The sequence below is a fragment of the Pinus tabuliformis genome, chromosome 4_1 (assembly GCF_031772625.1).
Source record: "Pinus tabuliformis cultivar Carrire ecotype Pingquan chromosome 4_1, CPIR1, whole genome shotgun sequence".
In the NCBI taxonomy this organism is placed as follows: Eukaryota; Viridiplantae; Streptophyta; class Pinopsida; order Pinales; family Pinaceae; genus Pinus; species Pinus tabuliformis.
Genome location: NC_142303.1, coordinates 991993539 through 992012072, shown reverse-complemented (window position 1 = coordinate 992012072; position 18534 = coordinate 991993539). Strand labels below are relative to the sequence as shown.

Below are 18534 nucleotides of genomic sequence, written 5' to 3'. Positions count from 1 at the left end.
TCAACCAAATCTCACAACATGCCATACTAGCTGCAATATATTCAGCGTCGGCGGTGCTTAGAGCAACCGAATTTTTCTTTTGCTGATCCAAGAAATTGAAGCAGACCCCAATGAGAAGCAACATCCAGACGTGCTTTTTCGATCGACCACACTAGCGACCCTGTGAACATCAGTATATCCATGTAGACTCAAATTCCGATAATGTATCTCAGTGCATAGTTGAGTGTGCCACAGAGATATCTCAAGATATTCTTAGCATCAATCCAATGTATGTAATGAGGCTCGACCATAAATTCACTCAACATATTCATAGTGAAGCATATATTCAGACAAGACTTTACCCACAACATTAGTGTCCCACAAGTTGTCTATATTCAGAAGGGTTTGCCAATTCGTGCCCAACATCACTTCCACATAGCTTCTTGAAGTTGAGTTCCATCGGAGTAGACACATACTTGCAATCCACCATCCCACATCTCTCGAGCAGCTGCACAATGTGTTTTCCTTGAGAAAATAAAATCTCACCTGGCTTTTGCCAGACCTCCAGGTCTAGGAAGTAGTGCATCAGTCCTAGGTCCTTCATCTCGAACTCGGAAGCCAACTCCCTCTTGCATTGATAAATGAGAGGGTTTGCACCCGTCATAAAGAGATCATAGAGGACCAAAATAAGAGGCATGTCATTTTCAACCTTGAAGTATAGATTAGGATTAGCATTGCTCCTTGTAAATCCCAATTTATAAGATAGCTATCAATCCTCTCATACCAAGCTCTAGGGGCTTGCTTCAACCCATAAAGGGCTTTCTTCAACCTGCATACGTGTGTCCTTGATCTCGTACTTTGAACCCTTGAGGTTGTTCCAAGTAAACTTCCTCCTTAAGCAAGCCATGCAAGAAAGCAGTTTCAATGCTCATTTGATAGAGGCTCCATCTTTGAGTGGTAGCAAGATAAATAGATGAGATAGTGGTATATCGGGCAACCGGTGCAAATATCTCGTCATAGTCCACTCCTTCGTTTTGAGAGAAGCCTCGAGCAATGAACCTAGCCTTATACTTTTCAACACTCCCGTCAGCTCCATGTTTTATTTTGTAAAGCCATTTAGAGGTGACCATGAACTTGTCTTTGGGTCTAGGCACCACGTCCCAGACATCATTCTTCATGATAGATTCATATTCCTCATTCATAACATCCTTTTAGATTTGGTGCTTTACGGATTTTTCGAACAAACATGGCTCAGTTTGAACAATAGTACTCATAGCAACTAAGTACTCTTGATAACTGTTTGGCTTCTTATTTTCGTGAAATGTACCTCTTGGAGAAGTGTCTTTCAACATCTTCAAGAGTATCTTTGAGCCACAAAGGTCTTTGCCTTGAGGTAGAGGGATCACTAGGAGGTGGATCAATGGGATCCATCGTGCCTTTAACATCGGGCATAGGCTCGTCTGTAGGAGATTCGTCTTGTTTTACTGCAGCATCATCATTGTCCTTCCTAGGGATAGGGAGATCTTTGGCTTTCCCAAGGCTAGTGTCTTCATCCAAGGTGACATCGTGGCTTACTTCCACATCTCTTTGACTAGGCAAATAGATTCTATATGCCTTTGAATTTTCACCATAGCCCACAAATATACCTTTCTTCCCAGATGCTTCCAGCTTGTGTCTTTTCTTTTTAGGCACATGAAAATACACGGGACAACCAAAAATTCTAAAATGAGTAACATTAGGTTTCTTACCAATGAATGTGAAAATTTGGAGACCCAAATTTCTACTGCAACAACTAATTAAGTATCTTCTATTTGTTGAATCACTGAACAAATTATTTACTGCATTCTATAGCAAATACCGAAACTAATACACTACAGCCTTCACCAATTAAATTAAATGCGGAAACAAGAAATTTAGCAAGAAAGAAATACACAACACATGCCACTGTTATTTTTGGACAAATGTCCTCGGAAAAACCCAATGTGGGTAAACCGGTGTAGCAGTTGAGGGATTGTATTATTAAGTAGTAGTTTTCTGAATACAATCTTTGGATGCCTTACTGGCTATCCAATATAGAGAATCTGACTGACAAAAGATTAGTGACAAATACCTGACACTATCACTGACGATCCGACACTGATCTAGGCCTTGGATGGCTTGCCCCATGCTGGCTTTGCGCAGCTACTGCGTAAGCCTACGCAGTTCTACATCACCTTTTCCTAGATATCCTGCTATTTGGAGCTTCGTTCCTCTGTCTCTTTGGTCTCATACCCCGACTTTTGGCTCTGGAACTCGACTTCCCAGCTGAATTTCAGACTCCCTTTGAAGCTCTACGTTGCCTCTATGTGGGTTACGCTGCCCAACGTGGCCTCTGTGCTGCCTCTTCTAGATTTCTCTCTGCCTCCTCTGCGATGTATTCTCGGATCAAGAAACTCTCCAACTGGAACTATCCTTGCCCCTCACTGCAAGAAATCACTTCGATCTTCTCACTAGAAACTACTGTGCTGCACTCTCTGAGAAATTTGATCTCTTGATCTCTCTTCGATGTGATTTCCAAATGGCCATTGAAGTCCTTATAATCCTCCAGTTGAGTAATCAACGACCCAAATTAGATTTTAATCAATGGCTCAAATCATTTGGACTCGATCTCCGTCTTCTTCTAGAAGTTTCACCCTCAGTTTGATTAATACCCTTTAATTATTTTAATTTCCTAAGTTTAGACTTAGGCACCCATTAAAAATAATTAATTATTTTAATAAAACTGTGTCCGGGTGGAATTTCCCAAAACGATTTCTGGGTATTTTGGAATACATGTGTCGTAGCCTCCCTGCAAAGTTTGAGGCTCAGAACACGTCTGATGCTACCAGAAATAAACAATGAATACCTCCTCGGGAGTCTTGAATTCCAAAGCTTGATGCGGGCTCGTATTTTGAACATACACAATAGTGTTGGCAACTTCTCCCCATAAGAACATCGATAGGCCTTGATCATGGAGCATGGCATGTGTGGCTTCCATGATTGTTCGGTTCTTCCTTTCAGCAACTCCATTTTGCTCAGGAGTGTATGGAAGAGTTGTCTCCCTCTTAATGCCAGCCTCTCTGCAAAAGTCATTGAATTCATTTGATTCATATTTGGTTCCATTGTCAGTCCTCAATATCTTGATTTTCTTCCCTGTTTGATTTTCCACCAATGCTTTGAAAGAACGAAATTATTTGAACACTTCATCCTTCTTCTTCAAGAAATAGATCCATATTTTGCGTGAGAAGTCATCCACAAAGATTGCATAGTATAATTATCCTCCCAATGATGTTACGGGCAACATACCAGATAGGTCAGAATGGACCAATTGAAGAATATCGATAGTTTGGCTTTCACTAGAAGGGAATGGTCCCCTTGTAAGTTTTGCAACTGCACAACCTTGACAAACTCCTTCATGATTTATGTTGAATTTGAGCATGCCCGTGACAATCTTCCTTACCCCAGGTAAGGCTTTGTAATGAAGGTGGGCAAATCTCTAGTGCCATAATTCAGATTGAAGAGAAGTATTGCAAGTCAAGGCTCCCAAAGGACTTCCTCCAACTTGATAGAGACAATCAACCCTAAATCTAAGTGTGAATGCATCTTTAGGGTTTCTTGCCAAATATGTACCTTTCCATCAATGAATGCTACCTTGAAACCTTTATCTACCATCGTAGAAATAGACACCATGTTCTTCAAATTGGGCACATACAATATTTCTTGTAGATGAATGGTTTGATTTTGATTCAAGTGAAGAGTGACAATACCTATCCCTTTCACGGTGTAGGTGGCATTATCTCCAAGTATGATCTTCAAATTAGTCTTCTTTTCAACCAAATTTGAGAGGGCCTCCTTGTACCCAGTAAAATGCTTTGAGGCTCCACTATCAATCAACCAATGATCCAAGGTATCCAAAGGGGAGGCAGTAGATAGAGCAAAAATAAGATAAAACTCATTTTGTTTTTCTTCAACATTACTTTCCTCATACTTGGAATTTCTCGTCCTTTTGTGAGGTTGACCATTTCCATATCGAGTAGCAGTAGCATTCCTCTTTTGTTTATTATTGAACCTGTTGAACCTTTGATTGCCATCCCCTTTGAAATTTTTGTTGTCATCCCTTGGAGAATTCTTCTTGTGAGGCCACTCTCTAGCATAGTGGCCGAACCTATTACAATTGTAGCACCTTCCTTTTCTTCTTTCTTTGAATCCCTGCTTGAATCCTTGACCCTGTCTCCTTGGACCAACATTATTTTTCCTCTTAGCATGAGCAGAGAAAGCAATAGGTTCATTTCCATTTGAAGGTTTGTCTCTCTCCATCATCCTCGTCTCCTCTTGAGTGCATCTAGCCAATAATTCAGCAAAACTAGGAATCTTGTCATTGTTGAGAATGGTGGTGTTAAACACATCCGATGCTCTTGAAAGACCTCCAAGTGCAATGAGAGTGAGTTCCCTATTGCAATAACTTTTCCAATAGATAGTATGCCATTCTTGATTTGTGTTATTCTCATAAAGTAGGACTGGATAGACTCCCCTTTATGCATCTTGATGTCCTTCAACTTGTTCTTGAGAAAGAGGATTTGATTTGCATTGTTTACTTTGAACATCCCAACCAGCTTATCATACATCTCCTTAGATGTTCCCAAATCATAAATATAGGCAACCAAATGCTTTTGAATGGAGTCTATGATAATTCTCTTAGATTTGACCTCACCTTTCTTGTACTTCATCTTTGCAGCAACAGGTGCATTTGAAGAAGGCTCTACCACTCTTCTCTGCACATAGTCCATGGCATCATGCTCTTCCAAAGTTAAGTCCAAAGTCATCTTCCATACATGATAATCAGATTTGTCCTTGAGCTTATCCTTAGATTTGAAGTAAGATGTAGTAGCCATTGAGGCTAGTCTAGTAATCTTGTTTAACAACTCTTCCTTAGTGGTTGCTTTTCTCTCCTTTGCTTTGGCTTTGTCTTCACCTGTGCTCTGATACCATGTTAATTTTAGTTGACAATGGTATGTTCTATGCTTAGCACAATTACTTCAATGTTCCTTGAGCAGCACAGTGACAATTTCCATTTTAGTTGTCCAATAGCAATCACATTAACCATAAATCGCATTGATAGTAATTGTAGATAGAACATAAAATAAAAATTCAAAAGACAAGAGGACACCAGTTTTGGTGGATTCTAGCAAAAAACCCCAAGATAGGGAAAACTGTTTGATCAAATCTTCTTATTATTATATCAAATGTTCAACAGAGAGAGAGAGTACAAAAAGTCAAAGTTTACTTGTAAAATAAATGTCAAAACAACCTTGTCAACTGCAGTCAAATTCAACACTAACCAAAAAGTCAAAGATGGTCAACACAACAACAAAACTTCCCCTTTTGAAGCTCAGTCAAAGGCAGTCAAACTCAGCCCCTTTAGCTGGTCAAATAGTAGTCAAAATAGTCCACAAAACAACAATCAAACTCAGTCAACTGAAGTCAACTTTTGTGGTCAAACAAGACTGAGGTCAACGCAGGTCAAAATGCTCAAAATATGTTGATTTTTGTGCCAATCTGTATGGCTTGTCAAAAACGAAGTTTTCCCACAAAAATAGTAGTCGAATGATGAGTCAAAGTGTCTTGTCAAATCCCTGCAACAATCCTGAAATTCGGCCTTGCAATTTGCCCAGAAAATTCGTCTGTCTTGCCACACGTGTGAGAGAGAAGATCTGCCCAATCGCTGTATGAACCAGTGAGAGAAGGAGAGAGAAGAAAATGTCTGAGTGATGATGCCAAATGAGGTGAGGGGTCAATTATATTTATACAAGTCGTTGAGGGTGAAGTGACACGTCCATTGGGCTTCATGAGCCTACTTGATGATGTGGCTGACCTTGACATTTTACACGTGTGGGCATAAATTCAAAAACACATTTCTGCTTGTCCAAATTAGATGATCTTTAGATCAATTTTGGTCCTCTCGAAAAGAGGAATTCGATGCAATCATCATCTCTATCAAATGAGCTATCCAAAGTTGAGTTTGGCCCTAGTTGCCAATTTTAATAGAAGCCAGGGGGGTAGTCCCTAAAGATGAAAACTAAGACTTGATTGGTGTTTTGCTAACAAGTTCTAGGAGTTAATATGATTTAAACCAATATTCAATTCACCATTAACAAGATAGACCACCACATTTGCTTCAAAACAAGAAACCAACGAATGAAAAACTTAAGCATTGTAAAGGTATGATCAATAAAGAAACGAATGCAAATAATCCAAATAGATGATTGCAAGAAATGTAAAGTACTTGGAAATGAAAAGAATTGAAAGAAAAGCACTTGAAAGGAGAGCTTTAAAATAAAAGTTACTTGAACAAAATGCTTCGAAATAAGAATTTGCCAACTTGTAAACAAAAGCAATGATATCTAAATCATGAACATAATACAAATATAAGGTGTGATGAATTGCCTCTTGGTTGATTTTAGAATAAGTTAGGTTGTCTCGAGTTAGTGTAAATTAGAGAGAGATTGCAGCTAATCTAATGTGAATCTTTTCCTACAATCCTTTGTCCTTGTAAAGATAAGGATAGCTGCAAGCAAATCCAACACGGGGAAGCTTCGCTTCAATGAGTACCTGTTGTAGTATGTAACTAGGTTCGATCTTCATGAATGTATTTGAGTCACAATGAAATGTACTTATCAAAAGAATGAAGAAAATATTATTATGATTATTATTATTATGACTTATTAGAGCATGAGTTTCATGCTTCAATGATCTTGTCTTAGGTCAAAGTCCCCATTGAGGACTTCTAGGATTGATTTTGAGTCATTGTCCATTAAAAGAGACCCTTCTCGAGCTTTCGAATCATGTAAAAAGAATTATTTTTGAGTCAAAAATGAATTTAGTCTTCTCTAGACCAAGTCGGCCTCGAGAAGGGTAATTCAACCTCACTGGAAGGCTATATATACAAGGCAGTTCGAATTCATTTGGAGCAATTCATTCTCTCACACATAGTTCAATATCCTGACGCTGGAAACTGGGAAGTGCGAAGTTGAAAAGGACCTGGAAAGAGGCTGGAAAGGAGTGCGAGTTTTTGGAGGAAGATAAAAGACAACAAGATCGAAATTTTGGGCCAACTCTCTCTCACTTTTGAGGTGTATCGAGGGAGATCGAAGTTTTCCTATTCTAGTTGAAGCTGCTGCTACTAGGTTGAAGCTATCACTGAATGATGATGCTGCTAGGTCGAAGTTGATTTTGAAGGGTTATCATCTGCAAGAAGGATTAAGGGCTGACTTGATGTGGAGGAAGTCTTTGTCTAAGTCAAGAGTCTTAGATTATCTTGAGAAACTATTGAAGGAAGAATTGTTCACTGGGTTTTCCCCTAGATAGGGGTTTTGTTCTGGCTGTCCGCCTACATCTGTTGTCCTTGTGCTATTGCTTTGGTAATTGCTTGATGAACCAAACGATAAAAGAAGAACATAAAAACGAAATAATCACAAGTAATTATCTATATAAGAAAATCTTTCCGCCTTTCTAATTTTCTAACAGTATCCGCCTGATTTCACATGTCAGCGCACTCGCAAGTAGATCCAACATTGGGTTCCCCCAACCTGATTTAGCAAGTCGAGTGTTTACCGTCTCCAAACTTGGAAAAAGAAATGGGTGAAAAGGGGGCCCTATTAAACTATACAACCAGTTAAGCTGGAGGTCAATTTTTCTAAATGCAAAAGAAAACTCAGATCTAATGGAACTAGCAAGTTAAAAGACTAAACTGAAATAATTGTACAAATGAAATGAAGGGATTGTATGGACAACAATAAATGAGTTAAACTATGATTGCATGAAGCAAAAGAAATGAATGGATTGCAGTTAGTGTTGATCTAGTCTACTTTAGTTTCAAATGATGAAGCAAACCATTCAATCAATCACATGGAGACCTTCCCCAAATGGGGAAGAGAGGGATGCCTAGGGGAAAATCCCTCTAGCTCCCATGAAAGTTGCCTCTTTATTATGTTAGCTCCCTCTTACAAAATGAGGGATGAAAAGGAAGTTTTTCAGAAGGAGTTTTCAAATGATCCCTCAAAGGGGCAAGATACCTCCTTCCAATAGTTACAAGTGGTCAAAAAATTAAACTAGAAATTACTTGGAAATGGTTACAAAATTTGGTTTGATCTTTCACTCAATGATAGAATCAAAACCCAAAAAATCTTAGAACTCCCATATGGATGAAGGGGAGAAGCCTAAATGAGTTACAAAATAACAAATCCTTGAAGGATCCTTGGAATGGAGAACCACTTTAAAAGATACAATGAAAGCATTTAATGGTTCGAGAGTTTGCTTGTCCTTATTGCCCAAATCCACCAATATGCTTCCCCTGCCAAGGCTGTCCCAAAATCAGCCAAAAGTGAGCTACTCCTTGTCCCTAAATCAAGTAAATGCAACCAATATCTACTCTATTTTGGCTAAGGAAACCAAGTGAACTTGGTCCGTCCTTGGACAAATAGAATCGTTGTTATAACTAGTGTTCCAAAAGAAGCCTTTTGCTTGATTTTGTAAATCAAAGCACAAGTAAATGGACCCAAGAAATTTAGATTTTAGATAATGGAAGGAGAAAACATAGAGGCTTATGGAAACCCCCTTTTGATCTTTCTTCTTTGCATTGCTTTGGATAGTCTTTGGTGGCTTTTTTGAACTATGTTGTCCTTGAAATTAATGGAGATGGCTAGTCTAGCAAATGACGTCCCCAACTCCAATGCAATTGGTAACTTGTTTCAAAACAACCACAATCTTGCAAAGTACAAATATTAGTGTTAATGGGACCTTGCCATATGATGGAAATATTGGATTTGTTGTTCAACTGAGAACATACAAATCTCAACTAAACTTAGGGTATGTGCAAGCCCAAGGAAAACTACAAGTAATTGTAGTTTTCCTTCCCTAGACAAGAATGCCCTCAAGCTAAAACACGAAAATAGTTGCAATGCAAAAAATAACTCACTGGAAAAATACAATGTTACCACATGCTACAAAGAAAAACATCATAGAACCCAACTTGATGACCTCCAAAGTCTTTTCTTTTATTACTTGAATCAACAATTTGACAAAGTTACAACAAGCTTCTAGCTTCTAACCATGAGAAATGAGAGCCCAATGGGTCCTCTTTATACAAAGATAGGAGAGAATCCCAATGAAATGTTGATCAACAAGTGGCAAGATGGTGTCAATACCAATGAGGCAAGTCGAGTTACAAGTGTCCCAGGGTTGGCCGTAGGTGGCAGTCATGTTGGCCAACGTATCCCTTCACAGACCTGCACTGTACACCTTCCTTGTTGTGGACAGGTGTGAGGTAAAGGGGAGTTGAAGGGAGATGACCTCCACTCAACTTGTGTATCATCTAGGCCTTTTATCATGTGCTAACTTGCTGTCCAATCAAATGTAACAGGTGTTGCGTATATCCTCCCTTTGACTAGCTGCGTGGAGCTTCCTAAGTGTTGTTTATTGGCAGTGGATGACAGGTGTAAAATAGTAGGAGTTGACTGCCTTTTGGACTATTCTTTAACTTAGGAAAACTGTGCCATCAGTTGAGTGGGTAACCTGGTCTTCCCTTGACTGAACTTTGGCCCTCTTTTGTTGGGATTTGGTTTCCCAACTGGTTGTAGCAAACACAAATTTGCCCTTCCACTTGGCACTAAAATTTGGCCCTCTTATGTGGCCTTCCAAGTCATCACTAAATTAATCTTTGTCTTCACTTTGATGCCGTGTCACTTTAGTCGTCTTTTGACAGGAAAAACATATTTAATGTTCTTCACTTATTAATTTTTTCAATTTTTATGCCACTTTTTGCCACTATCATATGAAAAGTGGGTTTTGAAGGGTTAAAAGTCATTTTTAGACCCTCAAAGTGGACCTTAGAAGAATGTTGGGATGGAGAGCATGATTTTTAAGTACTTGTATGCCCCCAACACCTTCTAGGCTCACTTATTTACATTTTCTTACATGGAATTTAATTAAAAATCCCATCTCTCAAGAATTTTAATAAATTAAGAAATCCTACTAAAACCTAATCAAATTTTGCGATGCCTTAGATATGCCCTAGTATGGTAATATACATCGACTCTAGGCATTAGGACGAACCCAAGGCTCAACTATCAAGCCATCACTCTAGCTTTGGAGGTACGTGAGTGAAAAAACTCAGCTAATTATTCATCGTTGAAAAGCGAGAATAATTAGCTAAGTGAAAAAAAAACTCTAGAGCAAGGTTGCACGAAACGGGGAAACGGGTACGAAATGCGACCTCCCCAAATTTTGGAAATAGGGAAACGCGAATATATATATATGTGTGTGTGTGTTTAATCATAAAGCATAAATGATACATTATAATTTATTACATTAAAACATTATGATTAAATTTACATCACATTTACTCCTAAGAAAGGTTGGTCAGTGTCAGCACTCCGGAGAAGCTCAAATGCAGGGGTTGTGAACTTTAGCAAGAAATCTACCTTGCTCCACCAATCCTCATCAAGGCACAATCTATGCACCATAGATCCCCGTTATGGATCTCTTTGTCTCCACTCAATCCAAAGCTGACTCACCACCATAGAAACTAATGCATGCTTAACCTCAACAAGGCGGCACAACATCAAGAAGTTTGAGGCATATCTTGTCTCAACAACTTTTAACAACTCCAATTTGGAGTACTCTCGAAATATGGCCTGTGATTGGTGGTGGGTGGTGATGAATTTGACAATCTCCCTTGCTTCTCCTGTGAATTCCTTTATCCAGGAAACTTTGTTGTCGATCTCCTCTAAGATCAGATTCAGATTATGGACAATGCATGGTGTCCAAAAGATGTGGTCATACCTCCCCTCAATAATTAAACCTGCAACTTTGCAAACTGGTGCATTATCCGTCATAACTTGCACCACCTTATTAGGCCCTATTTGTTCAATAGCTTCTATAATAACATCAGCAATGAACTGTGCATCTTTCACCTCTCCTGAGTAGTCTTCTGCCTTGATAAACATTGCTCCTTTGGGGGAAGTGGCAATGATATTTATCAATGGTCTGCGCCTTGTATCTGTCCATCCATCTGAGACTATGGTAATCCCAGAGCTACTCCAGGAAGAACAAATTGGTGATAAAATATCCTCCACAAGCTCCTTCTCGTTTTTGAGAAGCTAGGTTCTAACTTTCTCGTAGTTGGGCCCTTTGTACCCTTGAGGAGCTTTGTTAATTGCCCTTATCATATCTTGCCAGTAAGGAGAGCGAACAACATTGAATGGGATACCACATGCATAAATGCACCTAGCTACTCTAGAGTCAGTTTCTTCTCTTGCTTGCACATTCACCAATTTAGCGATTATGCTATCTTGAACTGAAGGGAATGCCCCTCTGTTATTTTTGGGTGCTGGTTGTTCATGTTGTTGAGTGGCACTGACTCTCCTCTTTGTTGCTTCAACTACAATCCTTGGCTCAATGTTAGATGGAGCTTGAGGAGTAGCTTGAGTAAGCTCATCATGCCTTCTCTTAGTACCATCCACCTCAGCTTGCTCTCTTTGATATGCCCTCATTGCCAATGGATCTGTTGTTTTTGTGCAACCTGCAATCCCCTGTCCTCCTCCATGCAAAAGATGTGCCTTCACTCTTGGGTAGGAGCCCTTGCATGAATTATTGCAAAGATTGCATCGCCATTCCATGAGCCACCCCCTACACATTTTTGAAGCTTCGTCACATGCCTCCAAAGAGGATAATATTCAGCCCTTGGGTTGGCCCTAGGGCTTGAACTTGCAGTTGCACTTTGGTTGGAAGCCATTGCTGCAAAAATAAATTAAAAAACAAATCTGTAAATAAAAAACGTTTTTCATATTTTTGGCAGCATAAACCCTAGAAAAATTGAAGAAATAGTAGGAAAAAACTAACAAAATGAATGTTGCTTACCCAAATTATTTTTCTGTAGCTGAAGCTACCCCAAAATGCCAGAAAAGAGAAGAGAAATATGGCTGTAGTTGAGCCAAAAAGCCAAGAATGTCGTAGCCGGAAACTTTGCACTCCAAATCTGTTGCTGAATTCTCTTTCTCTTGCTGCTGAAATCTCTTGCTTTTGCTGCTGAAATCTACTTTGCTCACTGCTCAAAACACCCTAGCTGAAACCACTGCTCTCTTCCTCTCTTCTCCTTTGCTAAAATCGCTAGTCTCCAAGAGAAACGACTTGCTGAATTGTGTGATGAGAGAATGAGACAAAGTTCACTTTTATAACTTTAGACAGGCATCTAGAAGCAACTAGAAGGCATTAGAAAAACCTAATTAAAAATTAGAAGACAAATTAATAAAAAAAAAATTAAAAAAAAGTCAAGCTGCGTGTGGAAACGGCGTCGTACGGCCCAGAAACCTGTTTCCGGCCGTACTGGCCACATTTCTGCCTCGAGAAACGTGCCAGTACAGCCGGAAATGCAATTTTGGGCCGTACCATATGTGTTTCTGCGTTTCGTTTCCGTTTCCATACAGAAACTCCTCCCTTGCCAGCGTTTCCTGCAACTTAGCTCTAAAGTGTACTCACTTGACGATCGAGTCCCAAGTCACCTTAAGCCTGTTACAATAGTTCATCATACTAGCGACATTCAATACAATTCCCCGCAGGGTTGCGAAATTTGAGAGAGAAGAAAGTAGAGAGAGGAGAGAAAGAAGGTCGACAGGTGCTTGTTGGCTTTTAGACTTTTGAAAAAGTTGATGAGTGCCTTGTACATTTGGCTATGGGGTCTTCAGATTCTGCTTGGTGTGACCTAACAGATAACATTTGGCTCCACATGTGGACATGTGCTTGATCTTCAAGAAAGTATCCGAGCACCTAGAATCTGCAATTAAGGCAACTTGCAACAAAGCTGCTCTCCATTGAACTTTCCCTTGAAACAAGGCTGAATGCTGATCCGGAAAATAATTCCAACAAATCTTCCCAAACTTGCAGTCCCAAATGATGTGTTTTATTGATTCTGGATGACCACACACTAAGCAATTAATTGAGTCACTTAGATTTTGCTTTAGGAATTATTTAGAATTTTGATCATAGACACCAAGTACTTCAGAACCCTTCGCTGTTTTCGGCTTAAAGAAGTGATTAGATCTCCGTATGATGGATGGTTATGTCAATAATTAAATCATGGGCCTTTTTCTTTTGTGAGGAAAGGCCATATACATATATGAAACTATTTGTCTGAGGCATTTTGATATTTTTGGTGCTTATTTGGTTTCATAGACAGGGAAGTGCATAAGAGCTTGAAGTTATTATAACTTCAAGCGGGAGGAAATATTCTTGTAGATTAGTGATATGGGTTTCTTTTTCCCTCCTTTTGTGTACATTATAAACTTATCCCTTCTTGTACCTGATTACTAATGATTCTGATTGTACTTAGATGTTCTTTCTTTGGCATATTCCATTTGTGAAGCAAGGATTAGATCAAATCCTTTTGTTGAAGCAACTTTACCATCTCATCTCTTTTATTTATTTGTTTCTATTGGCATCATTACAGGATCTGGGTCAGACAAAAAGGCTGAAAGCTACTCTTTGAAGAAAGAATTCGAAGAAAAAATGAAAATGAAAAAGTTCAAGGTATAGTGGAGAAGCTAAGTACTCAGGAGTTTTTTCTTTTCAGTGCATCTGTCTTTCACACTCATCTGCAATAAGACACATTGTTTGTTAAGCTAAAATGGCAACGATGTAATTCTAGGTGAGCATGTAGAATAATGTTCATGGTAGATTTTCACACATATATTAATCTGTTAGCTACCATTTTCACTAGCCAGGTCTTCATATGACCAGCATGGACCCTACCATTAATGCCATTTCTACAATTCATTCGAACTTAACATCATCGTAGGGCATAATACAAATTACATATATACTCAAGTAAAATGCCACATGTAACTGTCATCATGCTACAGCATTAAATCAGGATATGAAGAGAAACTAGAGAAATAATAGTATTTTTGAGAAACTTAGTCTTATATCACGGAATTACATGAGATACATCAAGTACAATACAAGGTTTTATATCCTCTTCCAACCATCCTAGAAAAGCTAACATACTAGTAGATTTGGAACCATAGTTTGGATATCTTATGTGCTTTCTAAGGTCAAAACCATGATCACCTTTTTGAATTGCAAGTTTTTCATTAACCTATGGAACATAAAACTCATACATAGACTCCAACTACCTTCAAAGGTATGTTTACAGCATTTATTGTAGATAAAGGAATGAATGACTACTCTAAGCAGGGACTACAAGGGTGTTAAAGCAAATATCAGATTATAATTTATAAAGGTCAATCTGATATTAGATATAGTCTTTAATAAAGTCACTTTGACTCTAGGTTAGTTTATGCTTTTGTGCCTTACTTCACTTCAGTGTATTTCTTGGTATTATCACACATTCGTAGAGTGGATTGACTCGACTAACTTGTAACCCTTTATAAGAAAGCTTTCACTTTCTCATCGTGTATGCAATCTTGGTTTTCCTATATGTTTGTATTTCATTCTATGTTATTAGAGCCCTTCATTCTCAAACTTCTATCAAAAGTTTCAGACCTTTGAAAGACAATGTTCCACTCTTGTGACTTAAACAGTTTGGGTTCCACATGATCTGTGCCAGCATAAAGATCTAGGGACTGCTGCTTGTAGAGACGTATTGAGCACCAACATGACACATCAAATAACGAAAAGGGTTTTGGATGATTAGAAAGCAAGATCAATTGGATTTTTGTTTTAAAAGCCAGATTTATCAGAAATTTGTGTGTTTTTTAACAATATGTGGCTACTACTACCATTTAGAGCCAGAATCCATGTGTTCTTATTCTAGGATTGCAGATTTAAGTAGGGAAGAATAGCCATATTCAACATTTTTCTCTCGTTCAATATCCATTTCTGCTTTTGTGACTTGTACTAATGGCCTCTTTACCTGACATCATGCTGAAAGGTAGCCAGAGGTTCTTTGGCAAGAACTATAAGACATGGAAGCAATGCATTTTGGCCATATTTGAGTAGAGGTTCTTGGGTGCTATCATCCTAGGTAACAATACCCAACCACAAGTTATGGCTAGAGACCAAGACAAGGTTGATGAGTGAGAAAGAGAAGTAGTAATCCTTCTTAAATTGCCAATGATAGGTGAAATGCTTCTTGAGGTCTAGACAGGGAAGACTTTTGTAGATATTTAGAAACTTTTGAAAGAGTTCCATGAGACTTTGGACGAGGGAAGATCATTATTCCTAAAGATTTTTTGGTTTTCAATCATGATGGATGAGAGTGCATCATTATAGGAGCACTTCCTCAAGGTCAAGCATATCAAAGAACAATTGTTTTCTGTTGGTTGGAAGATATAGATGAGGATATGGTGGTAATTATGCTGAAAAGTGTACCATGTGCATGACCATTTTATTGATACCTTGAACCCACTACAAATGTTGACTTAAAGTTAAATGAGCTATATTAGGCCTTTGGAGCAATCAAGAGCAAAGGCATGGGTAAAGAAGAGAGGTTAGGCCAGCGATGAAGATGCAACCAAGAGTTAGAAGAATATCACGTCGCTATTGTGGCAAGGTGGGCCATGTGAAGAAACATCACAAAAAGACATTAGTTGATCAAAAAACCAATCAGGGAGGGCCTTAAAGCTAACTTAGGAATAACTCCACTCTTGATTGCATTTTATTAATGTTAGCCATATATAAATCCAAAGAGGAGATGATTGTTGATTTCAACTTCCAAGACTTCCGAATGACTTCCTATCCACCTACGACTCTTCATATTCCTCTAGATTTATATTTACAAGAATATTTTCAATTTGCCATAATCCCTAAGGATTAGGGATCGAGGATTCCCCCCTTAATCTGAGGGGTATCTTTCCACTCATCACAAGAAACAATTTCTTCAAAGGAAGTTCATTCAAAGTTAGTAGATGAACTCAATGCACAATCATATGAAACATCCATATCATTTACATCACCCGAGTTTGAATTATCCACATCACCTCCATCTCATCTTGTAGAACTTTTGGTTCTTGTCTTTCCACTGTCATCAGGATGAACACTTTCAGATGTCTTGATGAGCCAATTTGGTGGACCTTTCTAAGATGGTCCAGGTTTCTCAAATGAATGATGTGGTGTTGAATTCCATCAAGGTTCGACCTTTCAATCCTCTCAATCACATTGTCCAATTGAAGTTCCTGTTCTAATGAAGTGGTTGGAACTTCTTCATGTGGGGGATATGGTGCTTCAGAAGGAGATTCCAAAGATTGATCCAAGATGGGATCCTCCCTTCTAGATGTGGAATCTCATCATCAAACTCTTGATATGTTTTTACGTGGGTGAATCTCTTTGGATGATCAAGCTACTACTCAACAATGCTGCCATTCTTGGTGGATCAAAGAAAAATCACAAGAATGAACTTCTTGTTTACCTCATCATGAAGACGATATGTCATGGTGGTATTTTAGTACCCTAAGAATATGCAATTTTGAGTCCTTGCAGCATTGTTTCTTTGTTGCTTAGGAATTAAGGTGTAGCAGGTGGAACCTAAGACCCTGAGATGCCTCACGAGAGGAATGCAATGAAACCACATTTCATATGGAGTCTTGTTTCCAAGAGCATGAGATGGACACCTGTTCTTCTCATATACTACACAGTGAACATAGAGTTGCATCAACCCAAAACATCAACTTCACATTCTTGAAAAATAACCTTGAACTTCCCATTCAAGAGTGTCCTATTCATTCTTTTTGCTACGTCATCCTGTTACGGATTGTTGTTATTTTTAGGCAACAATGGTATGTTCTATGCTTTAGAGCAATTTTACTTCAATTTCTTTATGAGCCCAATATCAATTTTAGTTTAGCAATCACATAAACATGTAAGTAAAACGTCGATAGAACATAAACATAAACAGTAGAAGACAAGCCAAGACAAGAGGACACAAGATGTGGCACTAGCCAGTGACAAACCCCAATGTGGGGAAACCCTTGATCAATTCTTCTTTTAGTCTTCAATAGTTTAGCAGATAGAGATAATACAATTTACAAATTCTGATAATTTATAATAGCAACAAAAGAGCCCTAACCAGAAAAGTCAACACTGGTCAACAAGGAAGATTTCTTCCTCAATTCAGCTCGGTCAAACCCAATCAATTTCGGCCTCCAACATCAAGTCAAATCAACCCAAAACAATCCAAAAAAATCTAGTCAAAATTGGTCAACAGGCTAGAAGATATTGTACCTTTATCATGCTGTGCAAGGTATTCAAAATTGTGTGCCTGAGAAAATGCCCCTTTCAACTTTAATAATTTCTCATCCTTCCATCTTGTCATAACAACTATGCTGTCGAAAGAGCTCCATACTTCAACTTTTCCATCGAACAAGTGAATGGAATGACCTTGCTATTGAATGTGCACAAGAGACAACAAGTTCCTCCACAACCCATGAAAATAGCGAACATCATGCAAAATAAAGTTCTAGAATCTAGGCAATTTGAGCCTGATGGTGCAAATTCCCATGGGTTTAAGACTATAACCATCAACGAAGTTCCCTATAGCTTCAACATTTTCATTCAAATTTTCAAAATAAATCTCTTTGGAATGTCATGTGGCAAGTTGCACTAGTGTCAAGCAGTCATGCATCTCTCCAAGGAAGCGAATGAAGTGTTAAATACATCTTCATTTACTCCAATATTGTGTTGATTTGGGGTAGCATATTTGCTCTAGCCACGAAAATTGGTGGAGAGGCTAAAGCACATGAGATATCCAATATCCAGAAATGGTTTGGGCAGATTCTAAACAGTTTGGGAGATATTAAAGTAATTGATATTTTTAATGGAGTCCCTAAGTCTAAACTTAGGGAAAATAAAATATTAATGTGAATTAATATAAAACTGTGTTAGAAGGGTCCAAAAGTCATGGATCAAGCTAGAGTTAATCTTAGCCGTTGATTAGGGACTTAATCTCGGCCGTTGAATTGTCAATGAGAAAAGTATAAGAGGAGGCTTGAGGGTCACTTGGAGAACACACTGAGTTGATCAAGATTTTGATTTTCTGGGGCAGGGTTTGCTGAGGAAGTTGAAAGAGTGATTAGAGTTGCAACTGAGGGGTAGTGAATACAGAAGCAGAGAGGCAAAGATAGTACCAGGAGGATCAATGCAGAAGTCGGGAGAGAGGGACGCAGAGCCAGCTAGAGGTTCATGCAGAGCCAGCCAGGGCTCATGTAGAGGTAGCCAGGAGCTGCGCAGTGCCTCAGAGAGCCAGCGTGGGTGACGCAGAGGCTCTAAGGGCTGAGGTAGTGCCTCCAAATGCTGACGTAGGGCGAGCTAGGGTGACGTTGGGCCAGAAAGCGCTGACGTAGTCCCTAGAGGCTGACGCTGGAGTTTTCGTGGGGCAAATTGGAGCTAGGATCTGTTAGAGTGTTTATCCGGGGTTTCAGCGGGAACATTTGTCTCCGACTGAGAGGTAATACTGCCGAGATTATTCTCTGTTGGCTGAGCCTGTTTTGGCACCAATATTGTATTGTGAAACTGCTTAATAATTAAAAC

At 38.9% G+C, this 18534-nt stretch overlaps 1 protein-coding gene across 4 annotated transcripts in view; it reads left to right on the top strand.

The window, feature by feature from the left end:
- LOC149179480 (RNA helicase family protein) overlaps positions 1–18534 on the top strand; it is a 450824-nt gene that overhangs the window by 115376 nt on the left and 316914 nt on the right. For all 4 annotated transcript variants that reach the window (XR_016258287.1, XM_089420680.1, XM_089420679.1 and 1 more), the window contains exon 11: positions 13499–13578. Coding sequence is in view for 3 of the 4 variants with exons in the window: in XM_089420680.1 (XP_089276806.1) it covers positions 13499–13578 (80 nt within the window). In the remaining variant the exon portion in view is untranslated. The remainder of the gene's footprint in view (positions 1–13498; positions 13579–18534) is intronic.